Source organism: Sander vitreus, chromosome 22 (assembly GCF_031162955.1).
Source record: "Sander vitreus isolate 19-12246 chromosome 22, sanVit1, whole genome shotgun sequence".
Classification (NCBI taxonomy): Eukaryota; Metazoa; Chordata; class Actinopteri; order Perciformes; family Percidae; genus Sander; species Sander vitreus.
In genome coordinates this window covers 8,818,799-8,838,263 of record NC_135876.1, presented here as the reverse complement: position 1 = coordinate 8,838,263, position 19,465 = coordinate 8,818,799, and the positions used below count along the sequence as shown (strand labels likewise).

General features: G+C 42.0%; 1 protein-coding gene across 2 annotated transcripts in view; it reads right to left on the bottom strand.

The window, feature by feature from the left end:
* The window catches only part of prkdc (protein kinase, DNA-activated, catalytic subunit), a 52,512-nt gene that overhangs the window by 3,771 nt on the left and 29,276 nt on the right, over positions 1-19,465 (bottom strand). For both annotated transcript variants that reach the window (XM_078280279.1, XM_078280280.1), the window contains 31 exons: positions 19,247-19,396; positions 18,813-18,986; positions 18,507-18,605; positions 18,154-18,364; positions 17,862-18,036; positions 16,819-17,022; positions 16,263-16,378; positions 15,952-16,083; positions 15,640-15,819; positions 13,639-13,847; positions 12,873-13,011; positions 12,370-12,558; positions 11,570-11,794; positions 10,916-11,024; positions 10,610-10,712; positions 10,075-10,237; positions 9,808-9,982; positions 8,520-8,713; positions 8,186-8,369; positions 7,863-8,023; positions 7,148-7,359; positions 6,973-7,060; positions 6,733-6,876; positions 6,405-6,615; positions 4,808-4,875; positions 4,466-4,686; positions 4,041-4,133; positions 3,099-3,179; positions 2,863-2,934; positions 2,575-2,776; positions 1,258-1,446 (listed from right to left, as the gene is read on the bottom strand). In XM_078280279.1, the coding sequence (XP_078136405.1) occupies positions 1,258-1,446; positions 2,575-2,776; positions 2,863-2,934; positions 3,099-3,179; positions 4,041-4,133; positions 4,466-4,686; positions 4,808-4,875; positions 6,405-6,615; positions 6,733-6,876; positions 6,973-7,060; positions 7,148-7,359; positions 7,863-8,023; positions 8,186-8,369; positions 8,520-8,713; positions 9,808-9,982; positions 10,075-10,237; positions 10,610-10,712; positions 10,916-11,024; positions 11,570-11,794; positions 12,370-12,558; positions 12,873-13,011; positions 13,639-13,847; positions 15,640-15,819; positions 15,952-16,083; positions 16,263-16,378; positions 16,819-17,022; positions 17,862-18,036; positions 18,154-18,364; positions 18,507-18,605; positions 18,813-18,986; positions 19,247-19,396 (4,873 nt within the window). The remainder of the gene's footprint in view (positions 1-1,257; positions 1,447-2,574; positions 2,777-2,862; positions 2,935-3,098; positions 3,180-4,040; positions 4,134-4,465; positions 4,687-4,807; positions 4,876-6,404; positions 6,616-6,732; positions 6,877-6,972; positions 7,061-7,147; positions 7,360-7,862; positions 8,024-8,185; positions 8,370-8,519; positions 8,714-9,807; positions 9,983-10,074; positions 10,238-10,609; positions 10,713-10,915; positions 11,025-11,569; positions 11,795-12,369; positions 12,559-12,872; positions 13,012-13,638; positions 13,848-15,639; positions 15,820-15,951; positions 16,084-16,262; positions 16,379-16,818; positions 17,023-17,861; positions 18,037-18,153; positions 18,365-18,506; positions 18,606-18,812; positions 18,987-19,246; positions 19,397-19,465) is intronic.

Below are 19,465 nucleotides of genomic sequence, written 5' to 3'. Positions count from 1 at the left end.
TCATCATTCTGAAACCAGAACACAACTAATGTTGAAGATGACTTATTTTCAACTCAAAAGGGGCAAAAATTGGGTAAGTCTTTGGCGTGAGCAGAATTACTAAACTTGAAACCGTTTTTTAGTAAAGTTCAAACAATTAATGGCGATATTTTCTCAATAACGCACTTGAATGTTCAATAACTTCAACTTTTGCTCCATTGATTTGACGGTACAGTCAGAGAGACTGAGGGGAAAGTTATGTTAAAACCCTAAAGCCCAGTTCGGACCAAAGATTGACGACGAGAACGTAGAACGTGGTAGGGAAAAGTTGCAGTGGTGTGAAGCGGTCCGTCTCGGCTCGACTCAAACCAGCTGATGGTTTGGCTGCGACTCAGCTGTTCAAGTCGCGGAGGCTGGTTTTAGAACGTAAGGGACGTCACCTGTTTCCACAGCCGATAGAGAAGTCAGCTGGTAAATTCAGCTATGAACTATAGAAATAAAATGATCCATAATCCATTTTATTTTTATGTTACAAACAGCTGGTCGAAAAAGGAAAAGAGTTTTAGACGGAGCCTCAACGGCCGCCCGAAAGCACGGTAACGTCATATGGTCAAGCCAGATAGGGAGTGACTGGAGAGGGAGAGAGAGGGCCCAGCGGAGTTAGAACCAAACAGTGAACAGTCTGAACTGGGCTTAAAACAGGGTTCTTCAACTTTTCTTAAGCCAAGGACCCCTTAACAGAGAGAGAGAGACGGAGCAGGGACCCCCTACTGCATATAATGTATACAATGAAGTTGCATATTAAACTGGGCCTACAATAACGTGTATGGCGACTTAAGCCTTTATACATACCTTTTTAGTGCATAGAATACTAAGTTATTAAAATATCTGTTGGCACGATTTTATCAATTATGTTATATTAAAAATACATGTGGCACAATGAATCCTTAGTATGAACTGGATCTGTGGATGGATATCTTAGGGACTACCTTATCTATAGGCCATGTAGCCTATCATCAATGGGGGTTTTTTCCCTCACAAACAGGCTGATTTATATTTGCTAATAATAGGTTGAATTCATGTTAAGACATTTTCATTTTTGAAATAACTTTCAAAATATTAACAATAATTTGGTTGCCCCCCTGCAGTAACTCTGAGGACCCCCTAGGGGCCCCGGACCCCCTGTTGAAGATCTCTGCCCTAAGAGAATCTTTTTAGAAAACGTTGGGGGCTGGAGCCCCAGAAGCCACCCCCCTCGCTCCGCCCCTGATTGGTTACCTTCCAGTCCAGCGAGGGCTCCTTGACGAACACATCCATGGTGTTAAGCAAAAGGTCTGGCTCAGCGCGGTAGGCTCGGAGGGAGTGGACCATGATGCTCTGGATCAATCCCGACTCCTTCAAGGGTTGCATTACATTCACAAACTGTTGGGTCAGCCGGAAAGGCATGAGCTCAGGCACAGGGAGGAACTGTGAAGGAAACCCAAGATCACATGGCGAGGGAGTTATTCACAACAGACGGTTGGGTGTGGTTCACATTTCTACAGCTGGACACATTTGCACCTAAGAAACCACATGGCTGAACCAGTTATCTATGTTACACTTCGATCCATGCTACTAGCGGTACGTCTCTATGGACGGTAATGTCTGTCTGTCCATCGGTCAGACCACCACTTTAGTCCAGACCAAAATATCTCAACATCCAGTTAAAATACGTTTTCAATTCTGCCCTCAGTGCAGTGTTGTAGTCAAGTCACTAGTCTCGCTTTGCCAGACCATCCACACGCTGCGGAGCGGAGGAGGGTCTGGCTAGTCCACACAGCATTCCGGGATGGGAGAAAAACGTGCTCTGGTTTATTGGCATTGCTTTAAACCAATCACAATCTTCGTGGGCGGCGCTAAGCTCCGCACAGAGCCGCTGCAAAATAGTCGTGCGAGAGAAAACTCTGATTGGACAGATAGTATAGCTAGCTGTCTGGATTTACCCTGCAGAGATCTGAGGAGCAGTTAACCATAGTCCTCAGAAATCCACCTGAATTTGTTTTGTACTGTATGTCTGAAGGTGCTAATAAAAAATGTATCACAAAAAAAAGAAGAAATCCACCGAATTCAAAATTCCAACACAAAGAAAGCGGGAGGAAACGGAAAATACATGCATCCGGCGAAATTTCCTGTGGCAACAGAGCAATCCGGGAAGTGGAACGTCAAGGATACAGACTATCGAGTCACCAACTGTCGAGTGAGAGTCAAGTCTCAAGTCCCCAGTGTTCCGAGTCCTAGGCCAAGTCAGAGTAAAAAAAAAAAAAAAAATCTGAGTCAAGTCACCATTACCTGAGATCGAGTCCCACTTGAGTCACGAGTCCAGAAAATGGCGACTCAGGACTCGAGTACTTCATCAATGCCCATTACACATAAAACTAGTCAGAAACTTCATTCAACTTCCGAGTCCCATTTCATAAATGCTCAAACCCGATTCCATAAAATTCAAGTCCAAGTCATCAGTGCGCGAGTCCACGTCGAGTCACAAGTCCAGGGAATAGCGACTCGAGTCGGACCTGAGTACTCTATGACTGCCTGAGTGAAACACGCGTGACCAACCTGTGTGGCGGAACCGAATGCATGACCAAAGTCAATGCCGACCATGCCTCCTGTCTCCATGTTGATCATGAAGTTGGAGAGATGGCGGTCTCCGATGCCCAGAACCCAGTGGCTAACACACAGCAAGGCATGAGAGCTGATGAAGTGGGAGCGCAGCGACAGAAAGGCCTCAGGACTGTTGCACATCTTCAGAAAAGCTCTCCTAGAAATGGAAAAAAAGACAAGAAAATGTTTTACTCCACGTGCTAACCTCCATGAGCTCTTTCATTTTACAGAGACTTAACTTACTTCAGGAGATCAGCGGGCACATGCTGCAACACCTTAGAGAAGTTGTTGACCGTCTCAGAACGTTTCGCTTTCCTAGCAAAGGAGAGATATGCTCTAGCTCATGGCAGTTTGATATTTCATATTTCATTAAACACTGACTATGAAAAAGTTGGTTTCACATTATGAAATACAATCCAACAAATTCCAGCTGAAACGATTTAGTTTTATGAACAGAAATAAACATTCAGGGGACTTACTTGTAAGCACAATTGTACAGTACAATACCCTTTGACTTCGGAGCAAAGGTTTGGAGCCATTTATTGTAGTCTTCACTAGACCTTTAAGAAAAATAAAAAATAAAATATATATATACACACACACACTTACAAAAGACTTCACCTTCACGTCACCTAAAGGATTGCCTTACTACATGTATGATCATAAAAAAGTACTGAGTTTATTTCATTAATTTACTAAAAAAGCAAGCAAATATTAAATACCCAGAGAGCAGCAGGACATTATTTTTTACTTTGAAACTTAAAGTGATCATATTATGCTCATTTTCAGGTTAATACTTTTATTTAGAGGTTGTACCAGAATAGGTTTAGGTGGTTTAATTTTCAGAAAACACCATATTTTTGTTGTACTGCACTGTTGCTGCAGCTCCTCTTTTCACCCTGTGTGTTGAGCTCTCTGTTTTAGCTACAGAGTGAGACATCTCACTTCTGTTCCATCTTTGGTTGGGAGTAGCACATGTGCAGTAGCTAGGTAAGGACTACTAGCCAGTCAGAAGCAGAGTATGAGGGCGTGCCATGCTAGCAGCTAGGCTAGCATTATAACGTGTGTTACAAAGTGACGCATGTTTGTCCCTGAAGTAAAGGCTGGACTACAGTAGAGCTGTTTGGAGCAGTTTGTGAACAGTGTTTTCTGGTGGAGATGGTAAGTCCCTTTGGGGTGGACTTTGGGCTTTTTCACTTTGTAAACCTATAACGTGCACAACAAGATATATAACACAATAAAGGAAAGGGGAAAAGCCAAAAAGCATAATAGAAAACATAGAAACTTTTGCAAACAAATCAAGGGGTGTAGAAGGTTTTGAATAGCGGATTCTGATATTCTGATATGACATTTAATATGACATTCAAATGTCATCACTGGACAGTGGGCTGACTAAGTTATTAGAGTGAAATGTACTGTACCTTCCTGCCCTCTGCTTTTCCTCCTCAGTCATTGTGCTATACAGGAACTCTTTCAGAGTACAGGTATTCTCCATCCATTCAATCAGACCAATTCTGTAAAGACAGTGGAAGTGGTAAATGAGGTTTCTTGACTTTTTTAGTTTGAGTAATAACAAGAGTAGTGTCAGTATCAGGGAGTAGCGTCAATGATCGACCCCAATCCCTAATTAATCATTTGAAGAATAAATAATAAAACAATTACTATTATAAAATGGATTCATTGTGGTATATCAGGAGACCGTGTTATATTTTATTGATAACTTGCCAAATGCCGCCGCTATCAAAGTAAAGAGTTTGCTCTAGTTCGACTTCAATCCATGTAATCAGCATTTGCATTAAGTTGAACTGGAAGGACAGAATGATGGATGGACAGGCAAGCCCAGTACCTTGTGGTTATGGGAATGACTTGATAGGTGCGCAGCTGCATGCCTCTGTGTGTGCAGGCGGCGTCATGACTCAGCAGAATATTCATGACAGCAAAAAGCTGCTCAATGCGCTGGTCCTGGCGGAGGTCCTCTCCCCCCTTCACCAGGAAGGGGTGATCACGTTCGTCATCGCCGCGGATGATCAGACGTTTGGGCCGACGGATGGAGGACATCACCTTTACCTGCGGGTCAGGTGATTCACACTGATAAACTCACCAGCCCACTATGGGATTTCAAATGTACACAGGGTGCCATTACAACATTTGAATGATTATTTTACAGTAAATGACAATGAAAGCGTACCCTTTCGTCAAAGCCTGTAATTTTTGCATGATACTCTGGCAACGGCTTAGATCTGCCATCATACCGTCCTACAGCGAGAGGAAGGAAAAAAAAATCTTCATCAGTGAGCAGAAAAGAGTTCAATAGAATCATTTATTTTCACAATTGGAAAAAATTACTTTCTCTAAATCAGTGGTTCCCAGCCTTTTCTGTCAGACGTTCCCCAGCCCAACTCATGTATCCCTTTATCAACAGCGCTGGAGCGTGAATACAGTAGCCTTTTGGGGAGTTGCTGAACTCCAGAAACTGGACTCTGGGAAGTCTGTTAAAGTGCTCACATTATTATATTATTTGTTGTACTGCACACTGCTGCAGCTCCTCTTTTCACCCTGTGTGTTGAGCTCTCTGTTTTAGCTACAGAGTGAGACATCCCACTTCTGTTCCATCTTTGTTGTGAGTCGTACATGTGCAGTAGCTAGGTAAGGACTACTAGCCAGTCAGAAGCAGAGTATGAGGGAGTGCCACGCTAGCAGCTAGGCTAGCATTATAATGTGTGTTACAAAGTGACGCATGTTTGTCTCTGAAGTAAAGGCTGGACTACAGTAGAGCTGTTTGGAGCAGTTTGTGAACAGTGTTTTCTGTTGGAGATGGTAAGTCCCTTTGGGGTGGACATTTTGCTTTTTCACTTTGTAAACCTATAATGTGCACAAAAAAGATATATAACACAATAAAGCAAAGGGAAAAGCCAAAAGGCATAATATGAGCACTTTAAAGACTTCAAAATGACAGGACAAGGAATTCCACGTTATGAGCCCTTTAACCCCCAACACCCTGGGATTTGCCAATGCTCTTACTCTGCAGAAGAGTATAGACTTTGTGGTATAATCTCCCTTAGATCTCCTCTGCTGTACTGTGTTGTCTGACTCTTTCAAATACCTCATTCTGTTTGCTTTTAACGTGTTCATTATCTATTAGCCACTGCACACCGAGTTTGGACTTACATTAAGTAGCGAATCTTCAGATTATGAGACTGAATTAAGGCATGGCCTATCAGCTTCTCTCCTAAGGAAAGGGGGGGCCCTGGACTTATTCTCTTTTGAATGTTAAACTAATTATTTCTGATAGCCAAAATAGAGTGCAGGCATTCTGTGATAAATGAAATATTTATTAATTACCTACCATTTATTTCAACCATTTATTAGTTACTTTGAACTATGTCTACTTTTAACTACATTTCATTAATTCCTTTGAGCTCCCAATTTCAACCATTTATCTACAGCTGACTCAATGTGAGGATATATTTCCTTCGTACAATTGGATTTTCTTTTCTCTTTAAAAAAGATATAGTTTAGCTACATCACAATCTTTCCCTGTACCAAGTACGCTCCGATAGTAGAAGTGCCCCTCATTGGGAATCACTGCCCTAAATTACAGCCCACACACACCAATGATTAAAAATAACGACAAACTGCATGAAATTGATGTATAAACTAACTCATTTTAAAAATGATAATAATGTGGCCTATACAAGATTTGTCAAAACAGGCAATGCGCAATATTTCGATTTAGACTTGTGATTGCCCTGATTTTAACAGCGTAAGTTTACGACTGTACCGACCTGGGACCTCCAGCTCATTGCCGAATGTGTCTGCTTTAAATCCACTCAGCCAGGGCGAGTATTCCTTCAGGTTCCCTGGTTCCTTCTCAATCCATCCACGCATGGAAGCTGCCAGATCATCCACCTGCCGCACAAAGCTTTTTTCTGTCCTCTTCTCAAACAGCTTGCTGCCTTTAGATCCCAGCAGTTTCTCCACATCTTTAGCAAATTTCTGTTAAAAGACAAAAAAAAAAAAAAAAAAAAAAAAGAAAATAGATTGAACAGTGCTTTTTTGTAGAGTATACACATGCTTTTGCTAGACAAAACGAGATCACGGCAAACTACAAACCTTGATGAATCTTGTGCGAAACATTCCATGACTGCCCGTGTTACGATCCCCGAGTGAAGAGTGCATCTCGTCAAACATGGCGCCCATCCGCTTCTTGTCAAAGCTCGGTTTTTCCAATTCATTTTTCACACAGTCCCACCAATCCTGTGTGTGGATCACATGACAATAATCAACGACAGGCCAGTAACCAGTACGTAGGTGGCGGCGTGGTTAATTCATGGTTCAACTTGCACTGGTTACCTTAAAAAGCATATCAGGGTTTGTAAGCTGCTGCAGTGCATCCACAAAGTTCTTCACAGCTCCTCCTTTATCCAACATGCTCCTGAGCCTACACACACAGACACACACACACTTTTATATATTATATTGTTTTTTTCTTTTCTTTCTTCCCCACATAAAACATTCGGCAGTTTACCTGTTGACAAATTCCTGCTGCTGGTGGCCTGTAGCAGAGTCCTCAAACTGGTAACTCTCACTGCTGATCATAAGAGCGTAAACCAGCGACTGAGGGTAGCATTCTGCTATCTGCCCAATGCAGTGCTGCATAGCCACAGCTTCCGGCTTGTCCAATAGGGCAACCATTTGACTGATCCAGCCAATCAGCATCCAGCAGGGAACTGACATCATCTACACACACAAAGATAGTACTGTCACTGTTTACGACAACAGCGCACATTACAGGATTCTGCATCAAATTACAGGCTCGGCACTAAAAACAGCTTTGGTTTCAGCTCAAACATGTTGGTTGGCCATTTTACACTGTCGTCTAATATATTTAACAGTCTGGTTCCAACTTGCAGGTGAGATTTTGAGCTGTTGGCCAGAGCAACTCCAATTGCAACATCTGATAACCAGTTATCGCCACTGTTTATCAGGTTCCTGTCTAGAATGCTCTTTCTTAATCCATAATATTACAGAAATGTCTTGACCAGGGATAACCCAGCTAATAAAGCTTACTATACTACTAGTATATTGATAATAGTTGGAAACCATCGCAAACCAAAGAAGTTGCTGCTACAGATTAAAAGACAATTATATTTTGAAAAAGACATACATTTTTATATAACATCATTACAATAATCATTTACACCAGCTCAATGCAAAGTGGGATTAGGTCGATTCATTCTAACCTCTTTGGTCATGAGGTCCAGTGTCTCAGAGGGGTACAGCTCAATGATCTGCAGCAGACGTGGGAACTTGAGGCGAGCTTCCTCGGAGTTCATCTTCAGAGCTTTCAACATGTTCTCCACTACCTTAACAGGCAACGTATACAGGTCTGGGAATTGACTTTCTGTAACAAAACGCACAAACGTATAAAGTTCGATCACTGGGTTATGGGCGCACGCTGGCACAAACTTTACTTACTATATTACTAAGTACTTCACTATATTACTAGAACTTGGAAATTCCGACTTTCTAGTTCAACTGGAACTGGATCCACGTTATTACTCACCAGTATCACTCTGCTCCTCCTCTCGCAGTCGTTTGTCACAGAAGTTAGCCAGAGCCATGTATGTCTCAATGATGCTGCTGCTTTCCACACAGTCCTGAGTATAAGACTGAATCTCTTCATCAGCCTTTCTGCTAGCATCACACAGCAACTGCAGTGCCTGTAACTGCAGCCCCACTTCCACTTTCTGCAGGGTAAACAGTTTTTTTAAAGCAAATAAGTGCCTTAAACTCTCTCATTTACATAGGCTCTTTGTACATGCTCTAGTCATACTGTACACTATTATGTTTTAAATATGTTTGAAAATAATATTAAAAAAAACATATATGTAGAGTACCTTTGGATTTTCATTGGGCCAAGCAGCTCCAGAAAGCTTTGCAATTCTCTCTGCTTTCTCAGCTTCAATAGTATCCAGGACCGAGGGGCTCCTGCTTACAGCTGTGGCCAGGATGTGGAAAGATGTACCCTGGAGTATCTTTTGGTATCTGAAGACTTTAGCTGTGGCACTCTGACAGTCAGCCTGAAGATCCTCTGCAGAGACAAAAGAGCTGACGTCAAACTTAACTGTACGTGCATGTCGCTGCAAATTACGCACAGTTCTAGTTGAACATTTTCTTGGGTCTCTTTGGGTGAAATCATCTCACCAATGTTGTATGCAGATTACCTTATATTCAAAATAACAAACCCACCTACCTGGCCTTCAAAAAATGTAAAACTTAAATGAGACGTCTTGTTACTGAGTAAATTGATGGCCTTTCAAACTTGAAACGCTGATATTAATTAGTTGACACCCTGACTTGGTAAATTACTATGGTGTTGTAAACAAAAACAAGAGCTGAAATGCTTAAAAAAGGTATCCTGCAGGGTTTTGAGACCACTGGAGGCGCTACGGAGCAATGTTTTTGCTAGCGAGTCCCTTTTTTGTTTGCACTACAACGCAGGCGGCACAAGTCAGATTGTGCCACTGGTTGTACGCTATCATGCTGACCGACAGTTTGTGGCGGTAATGCACCGACACACGTAGCAATGCACTGACAAATACAGTGATGAAGATTTCTAGCGAGCAAAAACTTGGGGCAAAACCTTTATTTAAACTTAAACTGTGATGCGTTGACAACCCGGCTGTGTGCACGAGCGCACTGCCTTTCAATTACCACGAGTTTACATTCACTTCACTGCTCATTGGGTAACATCTTTGATACACCCACCACGCAAAGATGGTGGGTGTATCAAAAAACATACCTTAAAGCTCGTTGCACACCGTTCGGAGGAAACATGTCGTTCAACCCGGAAACCGTAGCCACACGGTGCACGTTTTGAGATTGAACGTGCCCCTGCTTTGCCAATGTTTTATGAGGAAGGAAATGCACTAAACTTGGTCATTAGACCTGAAGTATACACAAAATGTGTTTTGGTGAGTAATACTGAATGTAACATTACCTTTGTTGGTTTACATGAAAACTTCACAGGGCACCTTTAAGTGTTTAAACATTATCACAAAGTCTGGCAAATCAAATGTATAATTTCATGACAGTGACAAATACAGCAATCACGTTAAGGCTGTCTATCATTATCAGTTGTGTAATCCACGGGATAATGTACAGGAGGGCATTTCCCCAGCTTACCCAGGAGTGGGATAGTCTTCAGCATGGAATGGATTTGCTCCACAGGACCCTGGGCCTGGCTGCGTCTGTGGTTGTAGCGGCTAAAACTGTGGACCCACCGCAACAACCAGCCTCTGTTTGTTTTGGCTTCTTTGTGAAGTTCCTTCAGCAGCTTGGTGGCCACTGGGAAGTTATTCTGAAAACAACATTTGCGTTCCAAGGTGAGTTTGTGGTACTAACATGCGACAGCACAAAACTAAAAAGTAACTCCCACAGTTGTTTTTTCACCTGCTTCCATCCGCTGTCGGCCATGTGTAGCTTCATGTTGAACTTGCAGTCATTTACTAAGGTGTCGACGTCACCTGCCGGGTCTTCGGAACCGTCCACCTCCATACTGTCACTGGGAGCGTGGCCTCTCAGCTTTTCCTTGATCTTGTCCAAGAAGAAACATCTGAAACGTAGAGATCATAGAGCACTTTCTCTAAAAGGCTTCGGTGTCGCACAGACCGCTACAGAAAATCATTCATACCACAAGCTATGAAACTCTTGAGTATGAGATAACACTGTCATTACCTTATTTATTACAATAGTGCACTATAGCACAAATTGCACATAGGTTTACTTAGGCAACATTTTTATTAATATATATTCTATATTTTCATTTATATACTATGTATGTATCTTGGTTACACATTACATTGTATGGATGTTGTGTGTCTTATACCTGCTGCTGTAACACAGTAATTTCCCAGTTTGGGATTAATAAAGTCCATCCACCCGATAATTTAAAAAGATTTATAATCGAAATATTTTTTTTTCTTACCGCGATGTAATAATATCATCCCACAAGTTCACTGGATCCGCTTTAGCATCAGGATAGCGTTCAGTCCATAGCCTGATGAGCCGCTTGAGGGAGCTCACAGACACTAATGAATTGAAAGCAATGAAAGTTACTTAGTTCGGGAGCTGGGACAAAAACCATTGTTTTATTAAGTATTAAACAAAGACAGTTACAGGGAAATTAGTCTACAATTCTTGCAAAAATATCAAAGAATAAGGAAAGCCCTTTAATTGTTGATTTTATTTGGCTATTCACTGTTTGAGTTTTGGAGGTTATATCTCCACTCACCCTCTCCTTTAATGAACAGCAGGAAGTCCTGGATCTCAGTCAAGGCCTGCACCGACTGCAGGATGGTGAGCCGACTTTGAGTCAACAATGTATCCACACTGGAGTAATTCTATGGGAGGCAAAGACATTGAGTGCTCACTGTGGATGAGTGCGGAGTTTCAGATCCAAACGCATTTCTGCATATTCACCACATATTTCTAGGGAGATTTACAGGATGTATGAATACACACGCTGTAGGGTACAAACATTTCTTGCTTTTAAAGTAAGAATTAGGGATGTGCAACTAATCAAATTTTCATCGCAAAAACAATCCAATATTGAAAAACGATTATTTTGCCATTACATTATGCAAGTAAACTCTTATTTTGTCTTGTGTTCTGAAGGGGAATTCAAAAAGTCCAACGGGAAAAGTATTAAGGGAAATATCACGGTTCAAGGTGTTCTCACTGTTGATTTGTTCAACTGTTTCTGTTTTTCTTTTTATTCAATAAATGCAACACCTTTGCAAAAGTCAATGAGTAATCCTGTTAAATAATCATGATTTCAATTATGACCAAAATAATTGTGGTTATGAATGTTTCCATAAACCGAGCAGCCCTAGTAAGAATGAATGAATGAATGAATGAAAGAAAGATGATCGTTGTGGTCACTGACCTGCATGAAGAGCTGCATGGCGTAGTTGGTGTAGTATTTTGCGCGGTCGTAGTCCTCCTGCAGGATGTAGAGCAAGCTGAGCTCCTGGCTGTATTGGCTTTCCAGCAGCTTTTTGCGCTCCTCCACCCTCATGGCTTTGTCGATGAAGGTGAGAAGAGTTTGGTCCGTCTCGCCCTGCTGCAGCTGCTTCAACATGCTGCGGATCATGTGCTGCAGGTACATTTCCTGGCACAAACGCAAAAAAAAAAAAAAAACCCTTGCGTGAGAAAAGCAATACAGCTCTGGTGCATAGGTTTTTGCACATAAAAAAAAAAATATGTCGACTATAAAATACGATGTTTTATTATAAATTAAACTACCTAACAATATAGCGGCTTACAAGTCCAACTAAAATGATTCATTAAACACTTAGTTGATTGACAGAACTATTTTTGATCGTTTCCAGTTTCTAAAAGGTGAGGAGTTTTCTGCATTGAGTACTTTTACCTTTAATACTTTAAATACGTTTACTTTTACTTCTAACAGAGTGTTTTTACATTGTGGTATTAGTACTTTTACTTAAGTAGAGGATCAGAATACCTTTTCCACCACTGATTGTGCATTACATTACAATAGGACTTTACATTCCATTATTTCTCACAGATTACAGTACGTAATGTAGGTTTTCATTTCAAGCCACCTGTTCAACGTTCAACGAGAGCGCGAATGGCGTTCTGGTTGGAATCAAACCCTGCAGGATGTCCGCCCTCCCCGGTACATGACTTATGACTGGCTTGACTGTGAATGGTCAGATCTGTTACCTGGTAGATTGGATCCGACCACATCTTCTCCAGGTTGGGCGGGGAGTTTTCATCTATGTTCACAGTGGAGCAGTACTGAAGAGACTTCCACTCAGTCAGGTGACTGTAGGCCTCCATGGCAGCTATTTCCCAGAAGTCCTTCTCAGACTCAGAGGGCTCGTCACCACTCCAGTGTTCAGTGTTCAGAGCCTGCCAGTATCATCAGAATCAAAATCAGAACATTTTATTGATCCCCTCAGGGAAATTGTTCAGTTACAGTTGCTCACAGTCAGATTTAAGGCATAAATTTGAGTAAGAAAAAACAAGTGAATAAGTGTAGAAAGTAACATAGCTGAAGTGCAGAAATGAAAAGTGAAGTATGGAAGAGAGTATGCAATTCAACACTAAAGTTCTCCACACACAGCTGTCAATCTAGTAAAACTGCACCATCCACGTGCATTGACATGCTTTCTTATATTAGTAGTATAATATAGTTAGATTTATTGTATTGGGAACAACTATACCTCATTGTAAAGCTTGACAGCTTCTGCAAAGTCAGTGTTGGCTTCAGCTTGAAGCGCAGCGCAGGTGATCGACTTGGTCCCGACTTTACCACCAAAGATGCCGCGCACAACATCATAATCCTCCAAGGATCTGTAAAGCCTGGAGAACAGGGGAAACAAGGAGCCCGCTACTTACTACACTTAACCAAAGCAATGACAAGATTCATCTCAATTACAAGACTGATCTGTACATGTACAATGTAGCTGCTGACAGTTACAATCTGACAAAAACTGGAGGAACAGATGTATGGTACACAAATTTCTCTCTACAACTGTCTCCATTTTTTTTGTATTTTGGGCACCACCTAAGCCGAATGAATTTAAAATCAATGAAAGCATCGAAAACTAATTAAATGACTTTTCTCAGATCTATTGATTTTAGTTGGTTCCCAGTAGACTTCTTCAGCAAGTTCTGTCTTTAAGTTTTTATTTATCAACTGCTCTAGCTTTTCAAACCTTTTAGACACAGATGTGGGGAAGAATGGTGTAGAATGATGTGAAATTGCATACGTTTTTATTGAAAAAACGTAATATTTTCTTGAAGGAGAACCCCTAACCCCCCCCCCGCCAAATACGTGCACCTAAGTCTTCCACAAACCACAAAAGAGAAGCACACTGTCCTCATAAAATAAATGTAAAATGGTGGTATGTTACTCAGCTCCCAACATTCAGGTGCAAGCCAGCACTGATAGAACCATTATCACGGTCAACACCAACATTGTAATACCTTGCCAGGTGGATCCATTTATTGGTGTCTGGGGGGATTTCTTTGCGTCCTCGGGAGCGTTTGGCAGGAGGCTGGTCCTGGCCACCAGAATGCAACAAGCCCTCCTCCAGCAGCAGGATGCCCGACGGCTGCTGGAGGCTCATCAGGCAGGTGGAACTGATGTGTGCTGGATTGAGCTGCTGCAGCTCCTTATGCTGGTGGCACATGTCCTAACAACACAGCCAGCAGAGTATTAAAAAGGTATAGTAAGCCATGTTTAGGATTGGGCATGGAGAACCGATTCCTACTTGGAATCGGTTCAAAAATTACGATTCCAGTAGAATTGTTTCTTTATTGGAATCGTTTGGAATCGTTTAGAGGATTTGGTTTCAAATCTGATCATGGGTTCCAAATTTAACATGCGCAAGTTTTGGTTTCCGTAGCAACCAGGCGCTTGTTGTGTTGCAGCCATGGAGCACAGTAAGCGGTGCTCTAGTGTGGCTTTATTTTATGTTGAAAAAGCTCGGCAAAACTGCAAGCCACCATTGGATCAAAATAAAACGTTCCTCTTATTTGTGAAATCAACATGTGACCCGTTTCAACTCCACCCCTCAAAGAATCGGAATCGATAAGATCCCAAAATCCCAAATGATGCCCAACCCTAGCCATGTTCATCAATTACACTTTTTGTCAACTTCAGGGAATATCTCCTCACGGTCACCTAGCTCTCTATTTTCTGTGTGCGCTAGGGCTGCACGGTATGAGGAAGATATGCGAAAACGTTGTTGGATATCGCGATAACGGTATTTCTTGCGATAAATAAACGCATATTAAAGTGTACTCAGTTCTGCATTTCTGCTGCTTTCAGTATTCTGCTAAAACACAACAACTTGCCTGTTGAATTTAAAACAGAGAAAAGGAAATCAGAGGCAGCATGTGAATTTGCCGGCCGGCCACTAGTTATCTGTCCGTGAATCTGGGGGGCGGAGCTTGTTCTTTGTTTGGCAGTTGAGTTCAAATTTCAACAATCTTTGCGCGGCATCGCTTACTCGCACCTTTAGCTCAAACCCAGAAGCCTTATTTATAGTTTTGAGTTGGACTTTTATAATCAAGCTATACAACAACAAGGCACCTAAACCTATACAGTATAGAGAATTAGGGATGAGGCATCATCACCCAGAAAAAAAGACTATGCTCTGGTATATTAATGTAAAGATCCTAAAACCTATGTAAATATAACAATTACATAGGGCTGTCAAATGATTCAAATATTGAATTAAGTCGCATGATTGTGCATAGTTAAGCTTATTAATTAGTTTTCTAAATGTACTTGTTTGTAATGCTCAAGTGGTATTTGAGACTCAAAGTACTCCGGTGGTAAGTCAATTAGGGATGTAACGATTACCGGTGTTAACGGTAAACCACGATTAAAATGTTGACGATAACAATTACCGTTTTCATTTAAAATATCATTATTATCACGAGGGATTACCACGGTGTGGAAACCATGTGTTTAATCCTTCCCAGCTTCATCCGAAGCTCCTGAAGTTGCCGCGCAGGCGCACTGCGTAGCCTAGAGTGCGTTTCTTGAAGTTGGAATCATGGCGTAAGGGGGGGTGACAGCGCTCAGGACATCTGATGTTAAAAGTTGCACTTTTGATAAGGTTCTGCCTATATGTTTGTAATATAATAAACACCGTTACACCTTGTTTCTGCTAGCCAGTCACAAAGGTACTGCTGCTTGGCTTCCTGATTTCCCAAACTGCGGAGCGGCCCAAATCACAGAACGCACGTGTGTTAATCGTGCGAGTGGCGTTAAAAGAAATTTACATCTTATAACTTATTTATCATGTTAATTTTGACAGCCCTAATATTAATATTTACTGGCTATGAATACATTACTAGACACTACTTTCATTTTGACACCATCAATGAATTGAATGCTGTTCATTTTTCGGATTCAAGACTTTGCCAGCAGATTGAAAAGATTAAAAAAATAGTGAAATAATCTCCAGGTCCTACCTGCACACATGCTATGAATGGAGGGAAGCAGAGGGTGCTCTTGCTCAGGAAAGTATTCATGCTGCACCGCAGCTCCTCTTTAATCCTCAAGCTCTCGCACATCGCTTTGAGCTTTTCCATTTCTTGGAGGATTCCGGCAAACAGGGAGCTAAACAGCTGTTTGGCTAAAATGGGATCTCTCTGAAGGAACATGCAAAGGGGAAAACTATCCATTAGCTGTGATCAAAGCTGTTTGTTTTCTGTTTTTTTGGGGGGGGTATATGTACGGTTTGTATTTATTTGTATTTACAGCCTGACTACTGTGTACCTTACCTGGGCCAGTGCTTGAAGGGGGGCGATGAGGCTGCTGTATGGGATCTGGATGTCTGGAAAGTCTCCCACTCTGTAGTTTCGATAGAGAGTCACCTGAGCCTCTTTTCGGAGCCTTTGATCAGCTTTGTCTACCTGTGGGACACCCAACACAACCACTGATAGTTAGACAAACTGGCAGTTTGGGGAAGTTAGTGACAGTAAGGACTGGGCTATACAGTAATTCATCTTAAAACGTCTTTGTGTGCTGCCATCCAGTCTTTCACAAATGAATAGCACTAAGCATAAATGTGTTTCAGCTGGATGTTTGATACCTTTTTCTGTCTTTGTTGTTGGATTTCTCTGTGTGCAAAGGACAAGCTGACTTTCTCCTGATCCTTGAGAAATCTGCGCCTCAATCTGAAGATGTTATTACGTTGCTCATTTGCTGCTGTTGAAATATAGACGACAAAATATACTGACATTTACAGCATTTCAATTCATTTGAAAGGTTTAAAAACAAAAAGGGATTGTTGTAGTATTGCACATCAAGTCGTTAACACAAATACAAGAACGTAGAACATAGCATAGGTTCTGACTTCTTGGGGCTGTTGCTTAACATACTTTGTATTTCAGTTTCCGAGCTCAAAAAAACGCTCTTTACCATTTTACAGTTAAAACTGAATACAGGCGTTAATGTTAACCCCATTGACTATTTGAAAACAATATACCAGAAAAAATGCCAAAGGGATATCGTTCAGGAACCGGCATGGAATTTATGATATCGGTACCTGTATCGGTATTGACCATTTTTGAACGATACCCAGCGTACGTAGAACATACTTCTAATACATATTTGAACGGGTGGGTACTTTCTTCTCAGAGACTAACCTCTGGTGCGACTGTCCACCTCATCGGTTGATGCAGTAAGGCGCCTTAGGCCAAAGCCTTCTCCTACTGGTCTCCTTGCTGCAGTTTGCTTCTCTGCCTTCTTGTCAAACACCAACAATGAAGACAGAGACTCAGATCCAAGTGTGTAGTCTGCTAGTGTATCCACGCTGCTGCCCGTCAGCCAGTCATACACTGGACGTCGACCTGGGGGGGGGAAAGAAAATTCCAAGGTAAAAATACCTGTTTTAATCTGCAAGTTCTCTGACTGCATAGCTACAGGTACAGCACATGCTTGTAACATTAGTACTGCTTTATTGTCACCTATTACCACCTACTATTGTCACCTGCTATGGGGTGGGTGTGGCTTACCGGCGTCACAGAGCTTACGAAGCGGGAGTCAAGCAGACGGAGGGAGGAAGAGGATGTGCTTCTGATTTGTCGTGACGTTTCCCCACCAAGTTGTGTTACGTTATGTCCGCGTCTTGAATGTCTACAACTAAACGGTCAACTGAGTATCGACAAGTGTTTGACACCGCAACGAGGGGCAACTGGCCCAAAAAAGCTGACCCTGTTAAGTTTCTTAGACACATAGCCATAATATCAAGTTTTCCCCAGGGTTGTGGTTATGTCGTGACATTCATTACCAGGAGACTTAAAGGAGCTCTATGCAGTTTTGGCCATTTCTTCGCTGTTTTCTTGCTTTTTGCTGGCAGGTTTCTCTATAGAGCTCCCCCTACAGCTTTGGAATACATATTTGGCAGCTCCTATGTTTACTCATGTCTGACTCCTCGCTTGGTCAGTCTGCCGTTTCCTCTTTCTCTGTTCCTCCGACAATGCTTTCCTAGCTTTCTGCTTCTTTTTTGCCGGCTCAGCCATGACGATAGTGTGAAAAACTCCATCGCTACCTTGTTAGCTGGTTCCTGAATGGGCGTATGTGTGCAGAAAAAAAAAATAATAATAATAATAATAATAATAATATATATATATATATATATATATATATATATATAAAAAACCCTCATAGTTCCCCTTTAAAACTGTACCTGCTGTTTGGGTTTGGCTAAACTCTAAAGAACTCTGAGTGGCTCGGAGTTTCCCCTTCATGCCTCCAGTCTGTGACGCTGCCACACTCTCTGGGCCTTGAGAGCTTTGGGTTTCAACAAACATGGGAGTCATCACTGTGCTCCTGAAGCGCCAGTTGGAATCAATCACATAGTCCTGGAGAGTGGAGCAATGGAATCAATACATCAGACTCATCGGTAACAAAACCTCAAGCTGCAAATCTTAGAAACTAGCTTACCCCGAGAGAAATAAATGCTGCAGATTTCAACTGACCTGGAAGGTACACTCTGACAGTGGATACTCAAACATGTTTCGTTGGAAATCAGGACTCTGGCTGGTCATTTCCAGCAGCAGATTGGTAGCCAAGCTTAAGAAACACTTTTCTATTCGACAGGAGTACAGAGAACGAAGCACCGTCAACATTCGCTCAAGGGTGGCAGTGGGGAGGCGCTTCTCCTGACTCCAGAAGTTACGCACATAAAGCCTGAAAACACAATGGACAGGGGTGTTTTATTTCAGGTAAAACACTGAATATTGCATAGTGAAATGATCAGATTACACTTCCATGCACAAAATATGGAAGGAAAACATAAAATAAAGGCAAGTGAGAAAAAGTGGGAACTTACTGAAGGCCTTGGTTTTCTTCAGACAGTCCCTGAAGTAGTGTTTCTTTAGCTGCATTCAAAACCTCTACTGAGGTGTTGTCTTCCATGCTCTCTGCATCACTGGACGAATAACAAAAGAGTATATCATTACAGTTCACATCAGGGAAGAAACAATGGACTGCAAACAACATTAAACCTTTAACTGACGAAGTCACCCCTTCGGTCAAACCAGAAAAATGTATCCAAAGCAATGATGTGCTAGTTTAACAAACAGTGTGAAACCAGAACAGTCTGTTTGAGAACACAAGCCCAAAAGGCTCAGAGTACCTGTAGTTGTCCTGGATCCACATGAGGATGTCGTACATCCTCTCTCTGCACACTGGTGAAGGGTGGCAGACAAAAGCCGTCACAGCTCCCAGGAGCTCCTGGAGCTGAACTGGAGTCAGCTGGGCAACAATCTTGTGGATGATATCCAGACACACTCTCTGCTTTGCTTCATCCCTAAGGGCACAGAAGAGTAATAGTAATACATATCCAAATGTGTTATTCATTTACATAAGTGACATCATCACTTTAAACCATCCGCGGCTAATCAGACAAGCTCTGCACTTTAGCACTGTTTGTGTAAAAGCATGCCAGGAGATTTCCTGGCAAATCTTTGTAGAACAAACTACAGAGCGGTGTACAGGCTAGCAGGGTTGTATCAATCCAGAAAGACAATAAAGGTGCAGATCATTGAGAAGAGTAGGGTGATAACTGACCTGTGGCGCATCGTCTCAATGAAGCCTGTGGTCTTCAGATGCAGAAAGATGTCTGGGATGACTTCGGCTCGACTCAGCACGCACTCCAAACAATACGTTTTTAAGATGCCGTGCAACTTTGGCAGGAGGGAGAACACATAGTTGACAAACCTGAAAAATTAAGAATAAAGCTGCAGTTACAATAAGACTCAAGACAGGTTAGAAAATGATAGGGCCCTA